Here is a 26,823-nt window from a genome sequence, read left to right on the forward strand (position 1 = left end):
CGATTCTTACCCACGCTTCTGGAGCCTGTGTCTTGTGTCATAGGCAAAAAAAAATAAAAACAGAAAGCATTACTGAACTTTAAATGTAAAATTCAGAGTGGGAATTAAGTGCTTAAAGTGGGGAAATTTCAGGCTTGGAATTAGGTCTCCGATTGGTCTTCTTACAATGGGATAAAAAAGCTACATTTATTAGTAGTAGAATGTTTACATTTTAGGTTTTGTTTTTTGACATCTAGCATAGTTAATTATAGTCTTTTTCACCAGTAATTAGTTACTAGCTATATTTTCATATTACTCTTTGCTTTTCTTACCTAACCAGCTAGCCTAGTGTGTTGTCCTTAAAAATATGAAAACCCATCTGAACCAATGTCCTTCCTAATAGGAAAATTTTCAAAAATATATTATTTTCATTTCCCTTTAAGAATAAACTATGTTTTTTAAGTTTTTAGTTTGAAATGATTGCAAACCTAGAGAAAATTTGCAAGAATGGTACAAACAATATCCATATACCTTTTATCCAGATTCCCTAAATGTTAATCACATTTGCTTTATTATTCTCTCTACATGTACATATTTAGTAACATTATATTCTGAACCACTTAGGTATAAGTTACCAACATGATCCTTTATCCCTAAATATTTCAGTGTATATGTCCTTAAAAACAAGATTATTATTCTCTTACCTAATCACAGCATAATTAACAAAATCAGGAAATTAATGTTAATAGAACACTGATTTCTAATCTGTAGACCTTAATCATATATCGCCAACTGACTTAATAATGTGCCTTATAGGGAAAAAAGTTCCTGATCCTAAAGACGTGTAGCATTTGGATGCCGCGTGTCTCTAGCTTCCTTCTGACCTGGAAACAGTCCCTCCGGAGCGCTCCATCTCTCAGTGGCTTGGCTTTTCCCTCCCCCCTCCCTCCTTCCTAGGACACCAGTTGTTTGGTAAAACGCCCCTTATTTTGGGCTTTTCTGGGCTTTTCTAATTATTGGACCCAGGCCACACACTTTCAGCGGGCATGCCATAGACGTGACGATGTGTCCTTCTCCACGTGTCATGTTAGGAGTCATATGATATGTCACCTTCAGAATCACTGGGCTAAGGCGGTGTTTGCCAGATTTCTTCAGTGTCCAGTAAGAAAAGTCTTGGAGCCTATGAACATTTCCTGCTTTTCATCGTACATTTACCATTATAGTTTTAGCATTCATTGATGATTCCTGCCTGAAACAATTATTTATGTGGTGTTTGCCAAATAGTGATTTTCTTATTCCACTTCTTCCACACTTACCAGTTGGTATTCTACCATAAGCAAGAGATTTTTCTGGCCTTTTATTTATTTGTTTGTTTGTTTGTTTGTTTCAGTATGAACTTGAATTATTATTTTATTTAATGTTTTATTGTTTTTTATAACTGCTTTATTGAGACATAACTCATATATCATAAAATTCACTCTTTCTAAAATGTACAGTTCAGTGGCTTTTAGAACAGTCACAGAATTGCATAACCATCACCATTTATAAATGTTGTTACCACCCCGAAAAGAAACCCCAGCTTATTGGCAGCCACTCACCATTCCCCTCTCCCTCTCCCTGCTGGAAAGCATGGATCCACTTTCTGTCTCTAGCTCATTACGGGTGTTTCGTGTCGATAAAATCATACAATATGTGGCCCTTTGTGGCTGGCTCCTTTCACTTAGCATAACATTTTCAAGGTTCCTCCACACTGTAGCGTGTACAGAACAACCTTCCTATTGCAGAATGAGATTCCATTGTATGGATACACCCCGTCTTGTTTGTTCATCTTTTGATGGGCATTTGGGTTGTTTCCACTGTTTGGCTACTGGGAATAATGCTGCTGTGAACGTTGAGGTACAAGTTTTTGTGTGGACACATATTTTCAGTTCTCTTGAGTGTACACCTTGGAGCAGAATTGCTGGATCATATTGTAACTTGAACTGTTCGAGGAGCTGCCAGGCTGCCTCCAACGTAGCTGCATCATTTTACATTCCCGCCAGCAATGTACAATAGCTCCAGTTTCTGTGCACACTTGTCAGCCGTTGTTATCTCCTGTCTATTTTATTTTGGCCATCCTTGTGGATGGTATCACATTTGGTGTTGATTTGCATTTCCCTGATGGCCAGTAACGTTAAGCATCTGTTCAGGTACTTACTGGCCATTTGTATATTTTCTTTGGAGAAATGTCTCTTAAACTTTTGCTCATTTTTAAATTGAGTTACCTTTTTATTACTGAATTGCAAGAGTTACTTGGCTGTGTACAGAATGTATTTCTAAATTGTTTTACATTAAAATATTTATTGTCTATGGTGGATTACCCTCTTTAGTCTTAAGTTTCTACTAAGAATAAATGAAAATGTGTATTTATATATGAATCCTGGACACAAGAAATACAACATTTATATGCATTTAAAAATTCCTGTCTATTCCCTTTCCAATCCCATTCCTGTCCTTTTTTCCCCAAAGATAAAATCTGTCCCTTTTTGTTGGTTGTTTTAAGTGATGTGACAATATTTGTATTTCTCTGTCTTTGGGGGGAAGTTTAGTAGGCATTTCATACAGAACTCAAACTTGTCATGATATAGAGTGCAATTTTGCATTCTAAATCTGAAGTCTAATTGTGATGGTCGCTTCATTTTATAATTCTCAGACTGCTACATATTGCTTGCGTTAGTGGCAACAGACGGGGTTGCTTCATGCTTGGTTTTAGTTATTAACTTCATATTTCTAATTACTTTTCATTCTTTTTTGTGATTTTTATATTATTCATGATGCTCATCTATGGTGCCTACCCCCATATTTCCAGATGGCTTATGTTAGGATTTGTTTCAGGCAAATTATTGCATTTAGCATCAAACCTTTTAAAAAGCTGCTGAAGATTTTGACTTTATCATACCATAGTACCGTACAGTGGTCAGAGGGTACTTTGGCTAGTATTTATTCCCTATTTAAGTTCCGGGTCTTAAACTGTGCCTGCTGGATTTGACCTGAGTTTCGTAGCTTTCTCTCTCCTGCCCTCTGTTGGAGGCACTGGTAGGAAACACTGAAATGGTAAAATGCCAGCAGCAGGTAACATTTTTATCATGTATATGGTCTTTTTTATTGATTAGGAAAGAATCTTTTATCATAATAATAATTATTATTTATATTCTTCAGCTTGACAGGAAAATATTTATTCTGAATATTTTGTTAAAATTTATGAAACATGAAAAATTCTTCTCATGTTAATTTGCTATTAATTTGATAACTCATAAATTCAAACATCAAAAATCAGTCCCCTGGGCTGATCAGAGGATCAACCTGTGATTGTCTGCTTTCAGATATGATTTTTGTTTAAAATTGTGTTTGATAAACCAAGTGTAATAATTCATAGATTTAAGTCTAAAATGAATTATTGACTTCGGAGGGAAAAAAGTTGAACTTACATGCAGTTCTTCTGTGGTAGACCCTAGGTCAATCATAAGGGCCACAGAACTTACTCTTGCTGCTTACATTAATCCAAAATTGCCTAAACTTTAAATGTCAATTTAGAGCAAAAATTAAAAGTGAATTGAGCATATTTCAAATAATCTTGAAGTTTTTAAAGCTTCTGTTTCTGTGGTAAGGAAGTTTATGGAAAAAGTGATTTAGTCATTTTATAAAACTAAAATTATATAAACTATTAAATACTGCATTGAGAGTTTAAATTAGAGCTGATTTTGATGCTGTGGTTTTATATATGTCATTTAATTTTCTGTCCTGTGATTTACAGGTCTAAATTGGTGTAACTCTTTACCTTTTACCTCAAAGAGGTGATATGATTACAGAATGTGAATGAATATACATGTTCTCCTCATGGAATAAAATAGCCTTTGTATTAGAGCAAATAGCATTCTAATTTGTGAAGAAGTCTCAAAAAATGAAGATTGCTTAAAATTTTTTTGTTGTTGTTCTTTTAAGAGTAAAATTCCTGTTGGAATTAAAGCTGGGAGTGCTAATAAGGTGAGTCACTTTTCTTCCCTGAGTATTTCTGCTTTGTGTGGTGAAGCTTACTGTTTACTGCTTGCCAGGGGTTGCAGAAGGGAGTGGTAACATGGTGATTGGGAACGGCCACATTTTATCCGAAACTCCCTAACTCCTAATTTTTGCAGCAAGCATGGACTTGTATATTCCTGCTATTAAAATTACATAGCTTCAGTCCTGTTTTTGGAACTCTAAAAGAACTACAAAGTGTTACTACAAAGTCAGATGGCCTCCCCAACAGGTGTTTTATTGTGTGCGTGTTTTTAGTCTTCTGTTTCAGCTGGTCAGTCTGTCACATTCAGGATTATGTTGTACAGAGTAAATAATTATCAAGATATTTGAGCCTACTACTTTTAAGTGGAATTAAACTATTTTTTTAAACTATAGTTTACCCCTTTCCTCTTCTGAATATGCTGTAATTTACTGTGTCATTCCCGTGTTTTTAGATCATAGTACACATGTAGTTTTCGCTATCACACATACATGGGAAGGTCCTCATACCCTCCCTCTCTGCTTCTGTATGTGAGGCATCAGCGATTCTCCACTGCAGTGACTCCTCACCTGTCGCGGGAATTACGTTCCAGAGACCCCGCGATAGGTGAAGGTCCACAAAGTAGCAGCGTTATATTTATTTTATTATTTACATATATTTTAAGGCTTTATAAACCCTTCCCACACTCCTATAAACCTTTCCCACACTCTTATAAGCACTTCATATGCTCTTAAACACTTTCTACACTCTTAAACCTAGGTAATTTTAACAACATATAAAATTCTGCATAGGTACTCACCAGTGAAGTATACAGTCGTCCCTCGCTATATTGCGGTTCACTTACTGTTTTAAAAAACCCGCGATACAGTGAGGCTGCAATCAGTGAACCGCGATAGAGCGAGGGACAACCGTATTGCTCTCTCCCCGGACGGTCTCTCCTTCGCATTCGCTCCCTTTTATTTGTTCTTGTTTCGGGTCTCAAGTAAACAAACAAACAGTATAAAGACAGTTGCAGTCCCTTCTGGACTCCTTCCCAACCCCATTCTGTGTCCTCCCTCCCCAACGTGAGACATTTTTCTGAAGTCGATGTATATGCTGTGATATACTTCCTATTTTTATACGTTATTGTATAAGCATCCATAGTATATGTAGATCTTTTCTGTGAAATTTTTTAAAAATTTAAATACTATAGTTTTGTATGTATTCTGGTTAAAACGTTTTTTCGGTGTGTATATTTACTGCATATTATGCTTTTGAGGTTTTGTCTCTGTTGATATATGTCGATTTAGTTAATTCTGACAGTTGTGTAGTATTCGATTGTATGACTATACCGTGTCCCGTATCAGTGGGCATTTCAGCCGCCTTTGGCGTTGCTCTCCCAAGCAGTGAGGCCCCAGCGTCTTTGTCTTCTGTCTCTCTGTGCACACGTGTAAGTTCCTCTGGGTGCAGAAGCAGAAATAAGGCTGCGGGGTCATGGGGTATGCCTACCTCCGCCTCACAAGCTGCTACCAGAGAACTTTCGAAAGTGGTTGCTCATTATTTTGTTTCTGTTTTTAAATGTTACTCTGGATTTGGTTTCCATAGTGGGGCTGCTGGTTCAAGGGTTTATGCATTTTTACAGCTCTTGATAAATGTTGTCAAATGACATTCCCAAGAGGGTTGAGTTTACATCAGCAGCAGCATGCTGATTATGGTTTTAATCATAATCTGCTTATTTATTAGGTAGAAGTCTGTGATTCACTTCATTCGTGTTTCTTATATTTGTTAATAACAGGATGTGTCTATATTTCGTGTATATTATCACTGACAGACTGCCTGTCCTGCCAGTTGAGCCTGAAATAAAAAGGAAGGTAGTGACTACTACTCAGACTTGTTTGTTGTGAACTTCCTTTCAGTACTTGAAAGTGGCCAACAGCACCAGGGAACTGGAAGACTGTGAGCAAGCTAACAAGCTGGGGGCAATTAACAGCACATTAAGGTAAGTTTTGTTTTAGTAATATTTTAAAAATTCTGTTGTTTATATCAGAAATCTCCCTGTTTTTCTTGTGATTTTAAAACATTAAAGTTTCAATGAATTTTTCAGAGGAAGAAGCTATTCTTTATGCTGCACGCCATGAGAGCTGTGCTTCCTCTTGTTGTCTGATTCGTTCTGAAATTTCTAAATCATCAGTAGTGCCTCTATTAAAAAGTGAAAACGTAGAAGATCGCTCAGCTTTTGCAGGGTGTATGGGTCTGTTCTTTCTGATTATTACAGGAAAAGGAACTTGAATCTCTAAGTCTTTTATAAACAGTAATTCGATTTATCTGTTACATTCTGAATGAAAGTTAGTTAACATAACAGTACTCATGTAGTTTTCACTGTTGCACATACTTGCGAAGGTCCTAATACCCTCCTTATTTGAGTTTTCCTTATTTGCTCTAAGGACAAACCTGCCTTTGAAGGCCAACATTAATAATTTGTAAATGGTCTCAGATTATGCAGTATAAAATGACTGAACATATCAGCGAGTGGGGAATGGAATACTACAGAAATTCTTTTTCATCTCCCTGTTTGTTTAGATATGTATTTTGGTACTATAATTGTTATAAACTTATTTTGAGTTAGCAGTTTTATTTATCTTATTTATTGAAAAAAATTCAATTTAGAAAAAGAGAAAGGATAATAAATACCCATATATTCTCCATTCCAAATGAATAAATGTTAACATTTTCTACCTCTTGCAATGTTTTTTTTTTAAGAAAAGAGGAACGTCAAAGATAAAATTTAAATCCCCATGTTCTATTCCTCAATCCTGTTCTCTTTCCTTCTTTCTCAGAGGTCACGACTGTCGTGAATGTAATGTATATCCAGGCCATGTTTTTGTCTTTATTACATATGGGTATAGTTTTGTGCATATGATTTTACTCTTCCTTTATGTAAATGATATAATACTGTATTTAATGTTCTGCAACTTTCTTTTTACACTGCACACTTTGCTTTCTAGGTCTGTCCATGTTAAAACAGAGATTTGTCTCATTCTTTTAACCGATGAATAGTTTTCCTGATATAGATATACTACATTTTACTTATCTATTCCCCTACTGACAGATGTTTAGGTTGTCTCAAATTTTTTGCTTCTACAAACTGTGCTACCTTGAACGTCCGTGATAACGTTGTATTGATGTACACTAAAAGGAAACTATCAATGGAAGTTAATATCTGTGTTTTTCATATACCCATAACTTGTTTTCATCATCCCTTCATGTAACCATTAAGTGAATTTGTGACACCATGTAATTAATAAAGAAGTGACCACAGGTTATCTATTTTTAATTACACTAGAATACATTGTTAAAATTTGCAACTCTAGACTTAATCATTTTCCTCTTTATTCCTTCTTCCCATAGTAATCAAAGCAAAGAAGCTTTCATTGACTGGGCAAGATACGATGACTCACAGGATCACTTTTGTGAACTTGATGGTAATAAAATAAACTATCATAATTAAATTATTTCTACTTTTACCCTTTTATAAGACATTGAAATCAATTAAAATATCAACAGAGCTTTAAACACCGCGGTTGCCGCATGCTGATGCCTTAAGTATATTACTTCCGATCTCTACAGCTACCTCATGCATGTGTATGATTTCATGTCTGAGGAAACTGAGTCTCAGAAAGACTAAGTAACTTGCCCGAGATCACCCAGGAGCAGGAGGCCGAGGCAGGATTTCCCCCCAGATCTGACTGAGTCCAAAGCCTGTATTCTTTCCATTGTAAAGTCCATCTCCTGTAGCCTTCCAGTCAAGCCACTCCGCTACAGATCTGCGCACATGATTGTAGACATGTCCACACCTTCCAGTGTTGGGGAAGACGGACCTACCTCCCCACAGCCCTCTTCCCAAGAGTCCCCTGGCATGGTGCAAAGGCAGGGTGCTGCTCAGCAGTCACGACCCCTCTTCTTAGCTGAAGGTGACTCAGAACTTTTTTATCTGTAGGAGAATAGTCCCAAGAATTGTGTTAAGTAGGCTTAAATTACTTATTGGGCTTCTGTCTCTACCTTTACCTTAGCATTGTTATATTTTTGGTGGGGTAAAAGAATTTGGAGTTCAAGCACGCATAGCTGGTACAGAGAGCAGTTGTGCTCCTGAATTCCAGAGCATCTAGAGTGGTCATACTGCATTCTCGAGGCTTCTAAAGACTCGTGTGCAATTACACCGCCAGTCCGGGCTGCAGCGGGACAGTGCACAGCGAGCTGCTGCAGTAGTTGTCTGGAGAGGGGAGTAGGCACTGAGGGATGCAGTGTCATTACCACGGTTTACAAGGTTCCGCAAGGAAATTTTTAAGAAATCAGTGGAGTTTCTTTGGGTTATCTGCATATAATTATGCACAATCAATAAAATACCCCTGTAATGATATTTAGAATTGGCAAAGCAAGCCATTGTGCCTGGGTCAGGTACACACACCACTGCTGACTCTTTCTTTGCCCTTTGGTTCTCGTTCTGATTATATTCGAGTGTTTAACACGTATAGTCACTTCTGCCCAACTTTTCATTTTACCTCTTCTTTGATTAAAATGAAAAAATTTTAATAGTGCTTATTTAACAGGTTTTCCAATAAAAGAATATTATGGCCAATATATGTTTTCCTTATAGTAAATGTGAATATATATTTCTCCTATAGGTATTTAATAAAAATACTATCCAGGCATCAGCTGCTATGATTAAGTGATGTGCTCATTACCTGTCATCAATATAAATAGTGTTAACTAATTTTTTAGCATTAGCTTGTTATATAATAATTAGTAATTTGTATATTTTTGTAGTTCCTAAACATAAAAGCCCACTACTAACTGGATTACCACTCTTCCTCTGAGTGGTAGTGTGTGTTTGTCACCATGATGTAGACCTACGGTTTTAAAAGATACTCTCAGAGCGGTTTGGAGTCATTCCGTGGTTGTCTCAGGTCTCTGAAATCATTGGATTAAAACAGAATTCTCAGGAACTCACCCCCATTTGTTGGAACACACCCATACAGCCCAGCTCTCTGCTGTTTTGTTGATCTGTTGCTGTTCGAAAGGAAGCTGATCCCCCCAGATCAAGTAGTAGGTTTTTAAATAATTTAGCAGTTCTAGGTAAGCTGCTGCCCCTACCCCTCTCCATTTTTCTGTTGTTATTGTCTTTATGCATGGCTTGCTCCTTCCTTTGCCTCAGGTTTCCGCTCAAATGTCATCCCACCAAAGCCTGCTGCCGCTCCCTATACAAAGCAGCAACCCCTGCCGCTGTCCGCCCCTTTGCAGTGCGGCCTGCTCACCCAGAGAACTATCTGGGAGTGCCTGGCACGTACCTAGTTTATCTGTCCGCCTCTTTCTGCTCCAGCACGACTAGGTGCCAGTGGGGGGCAGGGGCCCAGCCTCTTCGGCTCACTACGGTATGCCCCGTGCCTAGGACAGTGGCAGGACATTTGCTGAATTAAGTAGTTGGCTCATAGATAACCTACAGAGTGTGATAGATTTTTTTTACTTTTATATGTTCCCTTAAAACATGTTTATTAATAAATTAGCAATATTGTTTAACACAGTAGTTTTTAAATCAGGCTGTGCATCAAAACTATGTGGGCATTTCACAAACTGTAGGCTCTCCTGAGCCAATGGTGTTCCGGCAGGGGTGGGGCTGGCGGTGGAGGGTCGTACTCTCAGCCCTGAGTCTGTATCCCACCGTCTCTGACCCGTGTCCAGAAGCGGAACGCCTGCACACTGCACTGGCCTGCACTGCCACTGTTTTCAAAGAGATGTGGTTTAGGAGGCGGGAAGGAGTGTGTAGCATCCTGGAAAATGTAGCGTAGCCTCCTAACACTGACATTAAATTAGGGCAATGAGAAGAAAATCCAGCTGGGGAAAGAAGGTGTACTTGAGAAGGAGGAGAAACATAGTTCATATTGATGAATTCCCAGAATTACATATTTTGATTCAGTGGAAGTTCTTTGAGTATTGAGGAATGGTTATTAGCATGGCAAATAGAACAGCTTGGCCAAGGGAGACAAGAGAAAACCCTTCGGGAGGAGGAGGATGTAGTCGGAGTCCAAAGAGAACTGGCGGAATGATTGATGCAGCTGAACTGATGGGAACAGGTTAAAGTTCAGAACAAATGAGCTACAGTCATGTCCCGGGTGGCCTGGGGGTAAGGATGGGCACCAGCCCGGTGTGTTTACAGGGGGCTTTCTCCCACACCCCGTCCTCCCTCCGGGTGTGGTGAGGTCCTGTCAGCATAGGTCAGGGATCCGAAAACTTCTCTTCTGTAAATGGACAAATAGTAAGTGTGTCAGGCTTGGGGACCATATGGTCCGTGTTGCAGCTGTTCAACTCAGCTGTGACCCTGTGAAAGCAGCCCCGAGCAGATGGCATGATTCATCCTCCCGTAAACCCTCCTTTACAAACCTGCACCGCAGACCAGACTCGCTCCCTGGGCCGCGGTTGGCTGACCTCTCCCACTGGTTCACAAAACCCACTTTCCTCATGGTTTGAAAAAGCACTAAAAATTATTCAACAAGTTTTGGTTGAAGTAAGGGGTGCTCATGTTAAGAACATTGAGAAAGTAAGTTTTACTTAAGAAGGTAATTAAAATTGATGTAATTGATTTTGCTGATGTGATCCTCTGCTCTTTTAAAATATATTTTAAATCTTTATACTTTAATATCTGAATCTGGTTGTTTAGTTGCTTTTGTTGGACAAAGAGGTTGATACCAGACCAGTCTGCTCATTCATAGGTGACCCTACAAAGATACGGGCTTACACGCACACACACATTCCTTGTACGTGTGTACCTACACACTTCTGTCAGTAAAGGTGTGTGTGTGTGTTTAATAATATTTGTACAGCTTATGTACATGATTGAATTAATTTTGCAAGTGAATTTACACAAAAAAGAGCTCAAAGAAATTAAAAATGTATAACAAAAGCTAGTGAACTGTTAAACTTTTGTTGGAATTTTATCATATATAAAAGCCATACTTTTATTATTAACTTTTTAATTTGAATCTTTATTTTTAAATTAAGACTTAAAAATTATATTATTTGGTTTAGGTCTTGAGTCAGTTTATGACCTTAGGCAGTTTCTGTTCATCCATCTATAAATTAACAGTTTTCATTGCCTTGTAAAGTAGAATATCTGTGCAATGTTCAGACTAGAAATAGAGCCAATATTCTAAAAAAATCAGGGTTCCATTGACTCTAAGTTTGACACAGCTCACTGAGGAATGAATAGTTTTAATTATCTTTGTGCTCTTTCTGTATCATGTAAGTGCCAGGTAGTGTTTGGAAAGCATGGGTCAGGTGCTATTTCCCCCTGTGGTTGTGGGTAATCTCAGTCTGTGGTCACTGAGTGGCCAGTGCATGTTGACCGACAGGAAGGTACACTTATCAGGTAATGAAAAGAAGAGGGATCATATTTTAATGACCATATTTGACCACTATTTTAATCCTGGTGTCTGCATACTGTTGATTTAATGTCGTGAGTCCGAGAAGTAGGAAGGACATAGGTGAAGGAACACATCAGTGCCTACACGTGTAGCGCTTCAGCTTATGTGCGTTGTGAGCATACATTTGTGAGTCCGGTTGAATTGTTATAATTTTTCCATGGGCATGAAGCGTGTGTTTTCCTGTCTGCCTAGATTGTGAGCCTCAATAATCAGGACCACTTTTCTTTATCTTTCGTGTCCCTCAGTGATCTCTGTTGAAATGTTGTCCAAATAGTGGAGATCTAGTAACTGCTCATTTAGGTTTTGACACAAAGGGAAATGGTCATTTAATTTTAAATGTCTTAACAAGTCCTTGAAATTGTGCCTCCTGTATTGATTTGAGAAGAGAAGCAAGCACTTCAATATGTTAACATTGGTAAAAATAAATTAATGATGTTTTTAAAAACTAGACCATTGTGTAAGTCCAGGAATGATCGAATTTGAATCACAGTTACCAAACCATTCACTTCATAGGTCAAAGGTAGAATCACAGGATCTCTATTTTCAGTACAATATATGCTAACAAATAAGTGTTTCCAAACTTGTGCTTAGATAGGTGTACATATGGGGAAGAAATCAAATAAAATACTAAAACAGGTGGTGATTCTGCTAGGTCTTCTCAATCCTGGTGGTCAAAGCGCAGACACAGTGAACGCCTCCAACAGGGTGAGGGCCCTGCCCGTCTTCAGAGCACCCCTGTCCAGAGGAGAGGGAGGGGCGGTTTTTCCTCTTTCAAGTCCAAGTCACTATGAATCCTGAATCCTGGGTCAAGTACAGTCACAAGTGCGCTCACCACTCTGCCGATTAAGTTGGAGATTACTTGTGAAGTGTAGCATTTCTTTAACCTTCTGGTAGTCCTGTTTGCTTCGTGGTGCTAAAGTTGAGACAAATTGTGAAACAGGGGTGGTTTATGACTTGTCTCTTGTTTAGATGAGAGGTCTCCAGCCGCCCAGTACGTGGACCTGCTGCTGAACCCGGAGCGCTACACCGGCTACAAAGGGCCGTCTGCGTGGCGCGTGTGGAACAGCATCTATGAAGAGAACTGTTTCAAGTAACCAGTGGGGCGGGGGAGGAAGGAGCATGCTCGTGTCTGTTGGGGAAAATTACAGAACAAACTCAATTTGTTTCATGTTTGAGTTTTGTGGTGGTTCTTTTTTTTCAGGCCTCGATCAGTTTATCGTCCTTTAAATCCCCTGGCACCCAGCCGAGGTGGGTTTTTTAAAATACATTTTTATGCTTTTAGAGATTGTTTACAAAATGTCTTTATTATAACTAAACTTAATTTGAGAAAGGTTTGAGCTATTTTATATGTCATTTAATTTGAATGTTGAAAAGTATGTTAAATGCTCTTAGTTAAGTCTCAAGAGTACTACGTGTTTTTAGGAGCACCTGAGATGCACCAGGCGCTAAACCAGGAGCTTCATGTAAAATTAGTTCTACCCTGTGGCTGATCCATGTACCAGCAGTTTCCCAGGGAGCTCGTAGAAACCTGGAGGCGCAGGCCCTATCCCGTGCCAGCTGAGCCCGAATTTCTGGGTTAGACCCAGGCGTTGGTATTCTTGTACACTCCAGGTGATTCCAGTATGCAGCCAGGTTTGAGAACCAAGGGCTGATGCGTGCTTCGCAAACTTCGTGTGCGTGCCAGTCCCCGGGGAAGCTTGTCAGGTGCAGGTTCTGGTTGTCTAGGTCTCGGGCAAGGCTCCAGTTTCGGGACGTTAGGTTGCCTGCAACCTGCACGATCTGAGAAGGCAGCCGCTTGCCACGTCGGGCTGCTGAGCACATGAAATTAAATTTTGCAGTCTACTTAATTTTAGTTTATTTAAACTTAAACACAGAAGCAATGTAAGACATATCTTCATTAAACAGAATTTGATTGTTTTGGTAGGGCTGCTTAAACTCTAGTGTTGTAGGGCACATGTACCACCTGCTGTTTGCAGTGTGGTATTAGGAAATATTTTAATTGGAAATTTTTTACTAGAAAAAATTTAAAACTGCATGTGTGGCTGGCATGTATTTCTGTGGGACAGCATAGCTGTAGACAGTTGGGGCTTACTCAGTATAAAACTGGGGGTACATTCTCAGTCTTTCCTCAAGCCAACCCTGGGAGCAGCCCTGTAACTGCCTTGCCCTTCCGATGTTTCCTGCAGACCAGGGTGGTAGGAACTTGAACTTCCTGGTCTGGGTTTGTGTCTTCAGGCATTTCTGAGAGCCAAGGCGATGCAGGAAGGCTGAGCGAGTGGACTGCCCCTGGACACTCCCTGCACCACAGTGTGCCGGCCCTGGTCCCCAGTTTGTCCTCACGCTGCCTGCAGGGGGCGCCCGGTCAGGGAGGGGGTGCGCCTGGCTTCTCGCCCTCTGCCTCTTCTACTTCAGAACTTTTCTCTTTTCAACTTAAATGTTTTTTACTACATGAGATTTACAAAACTTAGAACAATGCAAAAGTTACATAAACTAAAAAGGGAATGCTCCCCCAGCCCCACCCTGCCTCCACAATCTGTTCTACAGGACAGCTTGGAACACTCCCGGACAGTTTTCCTGTGGTCACTTACTTTTTTGGGGGGATCGGAACTTTTGAAATTTCTTTAGTTGAGGTATAGCCAACGTATAACTACGTTAGTGTCAGGTGCACAGCACGGCGGTTTGCTGCTTGTTTCTACTGTGACGTGATCACCACGGCGAGTCTAGTCACCATCCAGCTCCACACAGTTAGAAATCTGTATTTCTGAGAGGAGGACTTTTGAAGTCTACTGTCTTAGCAACTTTCCAAGGTGTAGCACAATCTTATCACCTGTGGTCACCTTGCTATACGTTATGTGCCCGGGACATACTTATTTTATAACTGAAGTTTGTGCCTTTGACCCTCTTCACCCATTTCACCCACCCACTCCCCCACCTTTGGCAGCCACCCATCTGTTCTTTGTATCTGAGAGTTTGGTTTTTGGTTTTCTTTTGTTTTTAGATTCTGCACGTATCTGAAATCATGGTATATTTGTCTTTCTCTGTCTGACTTGTTTCACTTAGTATAATGCCCTCAGGGTTGGTCCATGTTGTCCCAGATGAAGGAGGGAGACGAGGCTAGGTAAGGGAGGAGGCGGGCTCCCTGGAGTGAGGAAGTGGCCCTTGCTGTGCTGTCTGTGCACAGCGCTGTCTCCATGGGAGCTGCTGACTGTGGACCACAGCTCTCCCATTGTGAACTCTTCCTGAGCCACAACCGCTAGGCTAGGCTTCTACAGCTGGCTTTCCAACAGCTTGTGAACAACAGAGCCTTTTTTTTTTTTTTTTGATAAAAATGAGAGGCAGTGGGGTTTCACTGATTACAGTTTGGGAAGAACTTTTGTCAAGGTGTGTGTATGCCTGGGAGCAGTAATTGAAAGGACAGAGCGTCCCAGTGGGGAAAGGATAGTGTCCGAGAGAGTGTGTCCTGCACGTGATGGTGACATGGGTGACCTCCTGTATATTTGTTAGTCAGTGGTTGACACCAGTGGTCTTTGTGATTATTTGTAGTTGCTTTCTGATGTTATTTACTGTGTGAAAAGTGAAAGTCTTATACTTTTTGGGCTGTACCCTTGCTAAGAAGTCTCACTTGCGGGGCAGCTGCACTTGGACCAGGGTTTCCGGTGTAAGGAGTGGTTGAGCACACAGGAAGTTTTAGCCCCACGTTAAAGTTAACGGGATTGGAAGCTGAACTGTGTAAGACATTCTCTAAAATCTCCTCTATTGTTTTCTCTTTCAGGAGAAGATGATGGTGAGTTGAACTCTTGTGTTTTTGTTTCAAGTAGAGGAAATGTTTTTAATGATCAAAGTTTGGTTTTTCCCCTGATTCAAAAGAAAGTGTTTATCTTATTTTTTTGGAAAATACCTACCAATAAATAGTGACAAAAATTGAGTAGTTTTAGTACTAGAAATTTACCCTATATTAAAAAATATATAGATCATTTTCCTTTAGTGTTTAGAATGGGAACCATGATCACATGCCAACCTCTCCACTTCCTGGTTGTTATAATCTACTTAGATATGCTCTGAAGGAACAGAAATTAGGATAGTCTGACCAAATAATATGTCTTGTGACTTATTTATTATTGACTTTGAAATTTACAGTCTCAGTTATTATAATATTTACTCTGATGAATAATACTAATTTATACTAATTTATTAGCTGTGGGTTACTCAAGGTTAACTAAATGACTGTTGGTCATAAGTTGCCTCCAAATTGCCTAAATACTTACTTCAAATGAATAATTATTTTAAATCTATGTTTGAGGGTATGTTGTTCATTGTGATGATGTGCAGGATAGAAAGATGTATAAAAAGTGATGCCTTCCCTCTAGGAGTTGACAATATATAGCAAAAAGGATCAGCTCTATAAACGATGATAAAGAAGTACTAAGGTTGCAAGTTAGATCCCCAGTCAGGGCACATATAAGAATCAACAATGAATGCATAAATAAGTGGAACAACAAATCAATGCTCCTCTCTCTCTCCCTTTCCCTCTGCCCCTCTCCCTCCCCTCCTCTCTCTCTCTCTCTGTCTCTCTCTCTGTCTCTCTCTCTCTCTCTCTAAAAATCAGTAAATTTTTTTGAAAAGAAGTACTACACATACATAGCACAAATAGTCCATAATATAGCTCTGTAGAGGTGGCAAAATCGTATTTCACTGGAGTGATCTGGGAAAGCTGAGGTCCCAGAAGTGGATAGGATGTGCTATTTGGAGAAACAGCATGGACCTAGGAGCTGAGAAGGGAAAAGTCAAGCATGTTTGGGCAGACACCCTGTGAGCAGTAGGGAAGACTTTATATAGGGGTAAATTAGACAGATGAGTAGAAGCCAGATTATTGAGAGTCTTGGGAGCCAATAGGAACGTTAGCTGTTAGGGTTTTTTGAATAGAAAAGGGAGATGATGATGATGATGAACGATCCTTAGTAAACAAACGGCTGTTGAACGAATGCCTCTGTAGGAAGATGCTGGAGTTTTGCAGTGGACTCTCAGGAGGCACAGTCATTCCCCCTCATCAAATTTACCCCCTGGATTCCTACTCAGCTCATCTGTGTGCTGGGTTTTCTTGCCATGCTTTGCTTTTCTCAGTTAAAATCAAACAAAATAAGTGTCAGTAACCTAGGAAGTGCATTAACTCTTTTCATCTTATTGACTGTCACCTCATTTCTTGGAGCAACAGTGTTGGTCCAGAAACCATTATCTTAGCGTCAGTGCTCAGGTCAGCTGGGGCCCTCCGTGTTCTAGTTGTGAGCTTTGCTGAGTAATCATCTTAAAAATGAAGGGATTTAAAAATTGTCCCTTGAAAGTTAGTAGTCTTAGATAATTGATGAAATATACCTAGCTTTACTGGATCAGGAAAAAATGGAATAACAATTAGATCTTTGTATTAATTATAATTCACTGTTGTTTTTTTCTGAAATTTTAAGAGTGCTATAGTTATCATCAAAAGCAAATTTAAGATTGTTAAACTCTCCCCCCATACTTATGGATGTTTAAGCCTTCTAGTGAATAAGATTTATATAACATTTTGACTATTTTCTAAAAAAATTTTCCTAGTCAAAATATCATTTATAAGAACATTCTTCTAATACTTCAGTTACTTTTGGGCTTTGTTTTCACACGAAACTATGGACATTTCTAGAGATATTCCTTAATCTGTCATAAAAATATTTATAGGTAATTTATTCTAATATATAAATGACTATTTAAATATTTTAACCTGGTTCTGTATGTATGTGTGTTTTGTTTTTTTTTAAGGAGAATCATTCTACACCTGGCTAGAAGGTAAACTATGTCTACATTTTAAATGTATTAGATTCTTGTAAGAAACGTCTTGAGTTATTGAACATATTTTTGTAAGTTTTAGGAGTCATTGCCTCGACAACTAATTTTGACAGTGTTTGAAAGAAAATGACATGCTTTAGGTTATTATATTTTGGGATGCAGTTATTTGAAAATGTTGAGGCCAAAAGTCAGCATTATGGAAAGACACAGAGCAGACAGTGTCGCCGGCTCCCAGGGTTGCCGCCACCCCCAACCCCCCTGCCGCCTTCCCGGCCACATCTAATAGCCACCACGCAGACCCAGCATTTCAAGTGGGACTTTTTACATACAAAGGGCAAAGTTGAATTCATAAGGTTTTAAGCATGTTTTTTACACATGTTAATATGGTCTAAACTTGTCTAATTAGAGGATAAGTGGTATAGGTCCCAATATACCATACACTTTTGTACTAGTATACTTTCTAATACTGAAAATATTAGAAACGTAAGATGTTATTAATAGAAAGCTGAAACATTCTAGGATTTTAACAATTAGATATGTGATGCTTTTAAAAAATTTAATCAAATTACCGTTAATTTATAAAACCAAAAGTTAAAATATAATAAAAATAAGTAAGTTGAATGATATAGGAAAATTGATATTTTATAGCCACAACCTGGCAGGAACTCTACAGAGTTACACTAAGTAGTTAATTCTGTTCTACCTTTGTCTTTATGAACTATGTACACATATTGGCCATTGTTAAGGTAACTATTATTAATGCGTAGGTACTGTGCTAGGAATTGTATTGATAAATGCTTATGTGGGAGAAGATGCTTAGCTCTGTCTAATTCGTTTTATTCTAAAGATACAAATTGTGCAAAAGTAACATTTAGGTAGTAAGAGGTGGTCAGAGATTCTGAATATTGATAATGAAGGAGAATGACATCTATGGGCAGTATTGGATTCTGGGGTGTACTGTACCAACTGCTCTTGTCGGATCTGATGACGGGAGCCCCTGTGGAAAGGTCTCCTGTTTCCAGGCAACTGGCTCACGTTTTCTGAGGTTCAGCTCCCTGGTCTGGGGAACAAAAGCAGCCATAGCCATCCAGCTGTGAGTGTGGGTCCAGCCTGTAATCTTCCTTCGAAAGCCACCAGGCACTGCACAGTCGTCCCTCGCTATATTGCGGTTCACTTATTGCGGCTTCACTGTAAGGAAACCCGCAATACAGTGAAGCCACAATAAGTGAACCGAGATATAGTGAGGAACGAATGTATAGAATTTTATATGTTGTTAAAATTATGCAGGTTTAAGAGTGTAGAAAGTGTTTAAGAGCATATGAAGTGTTTATAAGAGTGTGGGAAAGGTTAAGATGAGAGTGAGAAAGGTTTATAGGAGTGTGAGAAGGGTTTATAAAGCCTTAAAATATATATAAATAATAAAATAAATATAATGCTGCTACTTTGTGGGTTTTCACCTATCATGGGGGTCTCTGGAACATAACTCCCATGAAAGGTGAGGGATCACTGTGTGTCCATGTGCCCAATTACACAGAAAACCTTGCCCTTTTATGAAAGGAAAAATCAGCGTCCTCTAGTCAATCCAGTTGCGGAAAATGAATTTGAATGAAATTAAATCCAAAAAAAAGGAGAACCACTTTCAAAGCAGGGTAGTGAGTTCTCTGTATTGTGAAGAATTTGCGTTTTTGCATAAACATGGGACTCTGAAGCGGCTGCTTGGGCCCAGCAGCCTGCAAGTGGGAGAAGCTGTCCAGCCAGAGCTGCCGAAGTGTGTCGTGTGTCCGGCTGGAGGACCCGGTACTGTTACCGTTTTGCTTGAAGTTGCCTGATTTTCGTGTTTATGGAAGGACATTTCCACTCCTCCTTCCTCACCTGTCCCCCATTCCCGCTCAGTAAGGGCCTCTGTGGGCTTTGCCGATTAGAATTGCCTCCCGGGCTTCACAGTCTCGTTTTGGGGCCTCAGCATCTTCACAGGCTTGGCTTTGCCTGTTCTCCCTTCTCTAGACTGTAGACCTTTTCCTGGACACAAGTCGGTGCTGCGTACAGGGGAGGAGAAGAAGGTGGACGCAGATCAAATCGGATCATTTTGCTCTCTGATGACAGAGATTTAGAGGTTTTACTGGAGGAGAAGTTACTACCTAATATCTTACCAAATTAAGTCAGATAGTATCCCTTGTTACTGTAAACATTCCAAACTGGCCTTATACTTTTAGGAGGAAGCTATAAAACAGATTTTAATTTCTACATTTTGGTCTCCATCCATGACAATGGGAATATTTTAGCAAAATTCTGAATTAGGGAATGAGATCTCAAGCTATTGTTAAGCCACACAGGACTTGATCATTACATTTGCTTTAGTTTAACCTAAACCATGAAAAATCTGTGCTGTTGCCTTCTGGGTAACATGGGACCTGCCAAGTGCATCCAGAGTGTTTGAACCTCCGGGAGCCCACACTTTCTGTCTCCTTCTGTGTCCAGTTATCATTCGGTCCACTCTGTTTGGAAGTCAGAAGCTTATATTCTCGCCTAGTGAGGGAATCTTGATCCAGTTTTTTCATAATATTCTTTGATTTATTCATAATATCCTTGAATCTTAACTTTAAAAATAAGCCTGTGTATGCAATCTTTAACATTTCTGTTATCTAAATGGATGTGATATCTTTTTCAATATTTTTCTGAATAGGTTTGTGTCTGGAGAAAAGAGTCTTCTATAAGCTTATATCGGGACTTCACGCTAGTATCAATTTACATCTCTGTGCAAATTATCTTTTGGAAGGTAATCAGATTTTTACATGGAGACTTTGCCCTCTATTAGTGTGAAAATTGGAGGGGGGGATATCTATTTTCTATAGAGAAAAAAATCCTGTCTATTAAAGTATATCATGTACTTCTCTTTCTCTTTAGAAACCTGGGGTAAACCTAGCTGGGGACCTAACATCAAAGAATTTAAACGCCGTTTTGACCCTGTGGAAACCAAGGGGGAAGGGCCAAGAAGGTTAAAGAATCTGTACTTCTTATACTTAATTGAGCTGCGAGCTTTGTCAAAGGTGGCCCCGTATTTTGAGCGCTCGATTGTCGATCTTTACACCGGAAACGTGGAGGACGATGCTGACACAAAGTCCCTCCTCCTGAGCATCTTCCAGGACACAAAGTAAGGATCCAGGCGGTGCGCTGAAACTCCCCACTCGGGTGTGAAGGAGGCAGCGCCTGGAACGCAACCAGCAGCTGGCTTCTCGCAGTTCCTAGAAGAGGGAGAGTTAGAAGGGAGAAGGGAGTGGTCGACAAAACCACAGTCTTCCAGGTTTTTCCCTAAAAATGTTCACTGAAAATCATCTGTAATCCAGCATTGCAGTTCCACACTTGAGAATGGGCTTTACTTTAAAATACAACTTTAAGCTTAATGCCACTGTAATGCTCTTTCTGCCAATCTCATAGTCTTCCGGTTGCTATTCAAGTTCAGATGGCATCATGTGTGACCGTGTCTATAGCTCTCTGAGGGAACATCATTAGCCTTGCCTTCTACAATATGACCCTTAAAAGATGCTGGGTCTAAAGCTTGAGGTCACTGCTGTTAAAATGAGCATGGAGGAATGTTGGATTTAGAAGTGCTTGATGTAAACTATGCATTACATTTTAAAAGGTGCTTTAAAATATTAAGTGATGTACATTTTTCATATAAATTGTTTTTAGTTATTTTTTAGATTATTTTTCATATACTTTCTTAAAACATTGCAAGCTTGTACATTATAAAGCTGTCTTTATCTTGCTTTAGTCTGTTATTGAATGGTTTATATGTGAACTGTTTGTCACTTTGCTGTTACTAAACCTTACATATGAGTAACTTACGAATTTAAATGTTTGTAGGGCTGAAAAATTCTACCAGAGCGCTAATACACAGCACTTGAGTTTTGTCTACAACTTAACAATGTTGTCCTCCCGTCAGGTCCTTTCCCATGCACTTTGACGAGAAGTCCATGTTTGCAGGTGACAAAAAGGGGGCCAAGTCATTGAAGGTAAAAATGACTGGGGGGCAGGGTGTGGGGGAGTTTACTGGCTGTGTTTAAACCCTGTTAGCCTGCACTGTCCCTCCCCAGTTTTCCTTGTTGGAGCTGGTCTGATTGGGTTCCCTGTGAATGGTGCAAACAGCCCCTTTGACCAACTGCTTGGCTGGGCGGGCCCTCAGCCACCGCTGTGACCAATGAATGTGGCGCCTTTGTAAACGTCTCCGAGGGCTGTGTTCCGAGAGTCTTCTTACTTTAAAATCACATTGTGTTTAATCCACCTTGAAGGCAATAAGTAGTATATTTTTCTAAAGTTTCTTTTATGGAATGTTAATCATTTACGAAACTCTTAGGTTTTTGTCCTTGTGGACTAACCTAAAAGGCAAAGGTTTCCTGTAACCTGAGATGTAAGAAGGAAAGTGTATTTTAGGAACATTATAAAGCTTCATGTGAGGAGGTCTTAGTTTTCCTTTGCTTACAGTAAGTGCATGAGGAATACATTGTACCCTTAAAATGTAATGAAAGTACTTAAAATTGGCTGGCAAATAGTCCTCTAGTACAGCTCCACAGCCTTTTTATGCAATTCCAAAATCAAGAAGGCTCCAAAAACTGATCATGTTTCTTGTTTTTGGTGTAAATTAGTTAGCAAAACCTAACTTGAATTGATGTAATAATATTTATAGTCTTTTCAAAAAAATTCTGCTTTGTAAATATTCTTAGATGTTTATAAATATTCTTACACAAGCTTCCATGTATCTGGTTACGGGGTGTTGCCACATAGTCTGGAGAAGTGTTTCTTAATAAATAGTGAATGCACTGTTTCTGAAATCTGAAAAATTCTGAAACACATTTGTCCCCAAAATATTTTAGATGTAATATACTGCATGAACTAATACGTTAGCATTGAGTAGGCTCCATTGGTAAGAGTTTCTTGGTATTTCTGAAGTGAAATAATTTGGCCACACAGTATTTTAGTTTTGGAAGGCTGTTTTGTTTCATGGTTGTTTTAGAGGTACATTGCTATTTTGGCATTTAATATGATAATTTATTTTTTAATCTAAAGTGGTTAATTAATTTTTGTAATGCTTCCTATTTTCTAAGTATTTATATAAATATTATACTTTTGACCTTCACAACATCCTTGTGTAAATGACATGACCGCCATAATTATGGATCTTTTTATAGATGAGGAAGGTGAGGCTGATAAAGCACTGAGGTACATATGCTAGCTGTCAGCTACAAAATGCTGGAAGTTTTGTTTGCTGTTTTCTAAAGATGTGTATAGCAGAACTTAAGTTTATTTTTCCATCTGCTCCAAAAAACATGAATTGCATGAGGCTGGAGAGCAAAGGAGTTTTTGTGTTCTGCTTATATTGTCCTGGTTTGGCCAGGGTACTGGTTCCTCAGGGCTTGTGGTAGCCAGAGTTTTCAGGCTATGCATGTCCAGCTTCATGCAACAAAATGTTCACCTCGGTACAGTAAAATGATTTTTATTTCCAAATTTGCCACGTGAAAAAGATAAGGAGACTTTCTCTTAACTAATGTTGCCCTCAGGTACCGTGAGCCTGCCCTTAGTCACAGGAACATGTACAGGTGCCCCCAAGCAGGAGCCTTCCTGTGTGGCACAACCCCAGGGCCCTTCCCTGAGGGGCTGCCCTAGTGGATCTGGGGCTGAGAGACTCTGCCCCCCACCGCCACCACCGCCACCACCTGCATTCAGCCTGTGATCACCCGTGCTGGGTGCTGGTGGGGCACCGTTACAAGCAGTGTGGTACTAGGGAGAGAGGTGGGGATCAGCATTGTTCTAGGGCAAGCTTTCTGATTTAGACTCACACAAAGCAACGCATCAAAAGTAAATGAAGCTATTTACTGCTGCTTGTACGCACATACTAAGTGGAGGCAGCTGTGAAGTCCTGAAAAGTAAAAACTGGGTATTACTTACTTTCATGTTGGTGCTTTGCATAGAGTTGCCCCTCAGTCAAGTTTGTTGAATTAATATGTGGAATGGATTTTCTAGATTTTCATTCATGTTTTATGCTGTACAGCTTCAAACAGCTTTCTTCTCCACTGTTGAAAAACAACTCATTCACTAAAACTTCAAAACTTTTACTTCCTATAATTCAGACACAGGCAGTTCATTTTAAATGTGTGATTAGAACACAAATATTTTCTGCACATTAGGAGGAATTCCGGTTACACTTCAAGAACATCTCCCGTATAATGGACTGCGTTGGATGTGACAAGTGCAGGCTGTGGGGGAAATTACAGGTGTGTGTCGTCTTCTGTGTGAAGCTCTTACTCACCTTACATCTTCCCACTGAGGAGCCGAAACTTTTTATTAAAGGCCCTCATTGTTCACTAAATTAGAGATCTGAAGTGTGATTTTTCTATGTTATTGATGAAAAAATTAATATTAAACTCTGAGGCTTATATGTGTATGTGTAAGGGTGTTTTTCCTGTTACTCTATGTTAATGATTTTGGGTTAGTGCATCTGTTTCTATTGATATAATCTCAAATTCATTTCTGAAGTTGGTGGTTATAAATAGAGTATGTTATATAGGTATTTCATATACCTATATGAAAGGTAAAGTATAATTACATGAAAAGACGTAATTATGAAATTTCAGTCACTGAATTTGTTTCAATGATCAAAAGGCTACCTAGTCACAAAATAGGAAAGTTCTGCCAAGCTTTATATATCAGTATAATGTTCCCTATACATTTTATATAAAAAAGATTGATGTTTTATGTTTTTTTTAATGAAGACAAGTCAGAAAATCAAGAGACAGAATTATTGCAATGGAGGCTACACAGAAATCAGATATTTTTCCTCTAGTGCTAATAATTGAGAAATTATTAAGTGTTGGTATCACTAGTAATAAGTTTTGAGTTGCTAGGGGCTGTAAAGGATGCTTTCAGGATTACACATTGAACATTGTAATCCTATCATCATATTTTCTAGGTAAGAAGAGGTGTTTTAGTAATTTGGAATAGTACGATATGGATAAACCATTCAGCCGAGATAAATTTACCATGTGCATGGTCCGTGAGGAAGCAGAAACTGCATTTCGCATAGTTTATTAATAACATGTGAAGTTCAGTTCGTATGCATTTCCCGACTCTCATCCCCATAACCGAATATTCCTGTCAGCCTTCCCAGTGGTCATGGTGTGATTCTGATCGTAAGTTTATCGCTCTTTTCTTCAGACTCAGGGTTTAGGAACCGCCCTGAAGATACTATTCTCCGAAAAAGAAATCCAAAAGCTTCCAGAGAACAGCCCGTCGAAAGGCTTCCAACTCACTCGTCAGGAAATAGTTGCTCTTTTAAATGCCTTTGGGAGGTAAGGTGGGCCTGGTTTCTCTGCTGCTTTCAGCCAACTGCAAGGTGCTCTCTGCTGAGGTAGTTTGTTTTGCAGACAAAGAGAACATTTTTATCAAATATTATTATGACTGTACTCAAAGCCAGTTTCTCTACAGCTCACAGCACTTCTGTGTGTGCCACTGTTTCCCAGTTTGCCTTTCAGTTGTGTGGGGAAGAAATTCTCCCCTGATACTATGTCCTTAGGTGACCGTCTCGGACATCCCTTGTTCAAGAACAGTAGCTGTTGGAGAGCTTGGGGGAGGGGTGCCGGGGGAAAGAGAGGTGACACCTTTCAACTGCTCTTATTTCTGAAACTGAGGGGGCATTTTTCTTCCGCTTATTCTTACCCCACTTTTTCTGTATACAGATATGTAGTTTACTTTCTGTTTATACCACAGATGGTTTCAAAAATAGTTTGGATTTGCCTGTAGAGATATATGCACTACCAACTGAGTAATACAGAACAGAAGGAACAGAATTAGAGGAAAATAATACTAAGTTGCCCTGGGAAAAAATGAAAAAAGTCAACGTAAGGAAGAATTTTTTAGTAAATAGAGAACCAAGTGATGCAGAGATTACCTCTTATATTTCCTTAAAAATGCATTTTTAACTTAAAAAGAGGCAGTTAAATTAAAAATAAATTAGTTGCTCATTCCCTGTCTTAATAGCAAAGATTTCACTTGTTGCCTCCCTGTATTTGAAGATGATTGTGTAAGCAGAGGTTTCGAATAAGATAGACATAGGATGTCCATCTGTAATTGGCATTTCATGAAAAATTCAGTCCACCCACTTATGAGGCCTGTAGTAAGATAAAACAGGAGAAAATTAATTTAAAATGCAATTTAAATGAAAAAGATTTTTTAACAACTTAAACACTTGAAGTCCAAATTAAATTGAGAAAGACACAAACGTTAACTTCCTAGAATTTCTCGCCTTCCTGCTCTAGTTCTTCTGGACAGCCCGGTCTTACCTCTGTTGTTCTCTAGAGGGCGCTGTTCTCTAGAGGGCGTCGACCCCCCCTGGACCCGGCTGCACCTTGTGCTTCAGAGTGTGAGCGCCCACAAATCACTTTCCTCTGTCTGCGCTCTGCTGATTCTGCAGTGAGGCAGATGCAAACCTGCCTCACAGAGTTCCCCTGAAGATACAAGGTGGTTATATATGACGGCACCTCTTAAACTCCAAGGTGCTGCCTAAATCCCGTGGCAGTGTGGTTGGTGGTGAGGGTGATTCACAAACACCATTGGGTGGTTAGTGCCCTTCTTTTTTTTCCAACGAGATGAGATAGGAGAAACCTGTCTTCTCTTAGGGGTGATGACACAGAGGGTGGGCAGGGCACACAGAAGGGTACAGCCTAATTTCATCTTTTCCTCCCCAGGGAAAAACAAAGAGTGGTTAGCCATTCTCCTTTTACATTCAGTTGAGCTGTATTGGTTCCTTCATACAGATTCTATACATTTCCTACTTCTCCCTTAATGAATGTTACAGTTTTTAATAATTAATGGGGTCCGTTAACTTCATTCTATGTTCTACCCAATTAATCATACCATTTAAATAATAAATTTTGGCTCTACTGACGCACAAAATTAATGTTAACTTTGGGGAGTATATGCACTAGTCTTTCTTAAGTAGACTGGTGGTTTTCTCTGTCTGATAACCTGTTTAATACAGTTAATACCTGTTTAATGCCTCAGGGCACCCAGCACAACATGGCTTTGTCATGTGATGCTAGTGGGCAGAGACATACAATAAGCATTGTCTTTGGTTCTTGCCACTGAGTCCTGGAGAATATGGTTTCTTTATCTCGGCTACTCTGCAAGTGTCTTTCCTACACTAGCAGCCATTTTTTGATAGTTTCATCATTATATGTCAAATGGTTTATTTTCCAGGGAACAGACATATGGCATAAATACACTGATTGGATATTACAGTGTATTTTAGTGCCTCTCTAAAAGGGTAAAGTAATAGGAGGTAGACACAGGCATGCTGTGTGCCTTCCTGTGTCTATTAGAATAATACTGGAGAAGGTGGAAACCTCTCCGGTGATAAACCTAGAGGTCTGAACGGCACCTCCCCAGAGATGGTGCCGCAGTGCGGGGCAGTTTGTGCTCCTGGAAGAGGGGACACCCATGGTCAATGTGCCCAGTAACCTTTGGGTTCTCAGATCCTCTCTCTGC

The 26,823-nt window shown here is 39.5% G+C and overlaps 1 protein-coding gene across 1 annotated transcript in view; it reads left to right on the plus strand.

The window, feature by feature from the left end:
- Window positions 1-26,823, plus strand: part of ERO1B (endoplasmic reticulum oxidoreductase 1 beta) — a 44,978-nt gene that overhangs the window by 14,349 nt on the left and 3,806 nt on the right. The window contains exons 4-15 of the mRNA XM_045861044.1: window positions 3,961-4,002; window positions 5,911-5,993; window positions 7,403-7,476; window positions 12,439-12,559; window positions 12,671-12,717; window positions 15,242-15,253; window positions 17,260-17,286; window positions 19,970-20,062; window positions 20,191-20,437; window positions 21,230-21,299; window positions 23,469-23,555; window positions 24,496-24,629. Coding sequence (XP_045717000.1) covers window positions 3,961-4,002; window positions 5,911-5,993; window positions 7,403-7,476; window positions 12,439-12,559; window positions 12,671-12,717; window positions 15,242-15,253; window positions 17,260-17,286; window positions 19,970-20,062; window positions 20,191-20,437; window positions 21,230-21,299; window positions 23,469-23,555; window positions 24,496-24,629 — 1,037 coding nt within the window. The remainder of the gene's footprint in view (window positions 1-3,960; window positions 4,003-5,910; window positions 5,994-7,402; window positions 7,477-12,438; window positions 12,560-12,670; window positions 12,718-15,241; window positions 15,254-17,259; window positions 17,287-19,969; window positions 20,063-20,190; window positions 20,438-21,229; window positions 21,300-23,468; window positions 23,556-24,495; window positions 24,630-26,823) is intronic.

Source organism: Phyllostomus hastatus, unplaced genomic scaffold, assembly GCF_019186645.2.
Source record: "Phyllostomus hastatus isolate PE091 unplaced genomic scaffold, TTU_PhHast_1.1 phas_contig_148, whole genome shotgun sequence".
Taxonomy (NCBI): domain Eukaryota; kingdom Metazoa; phylum Chordata; class Mammalia; order Chiroptera; family Phyllostomidae; genus Phyllostomus; species Phyllostomus hastatus.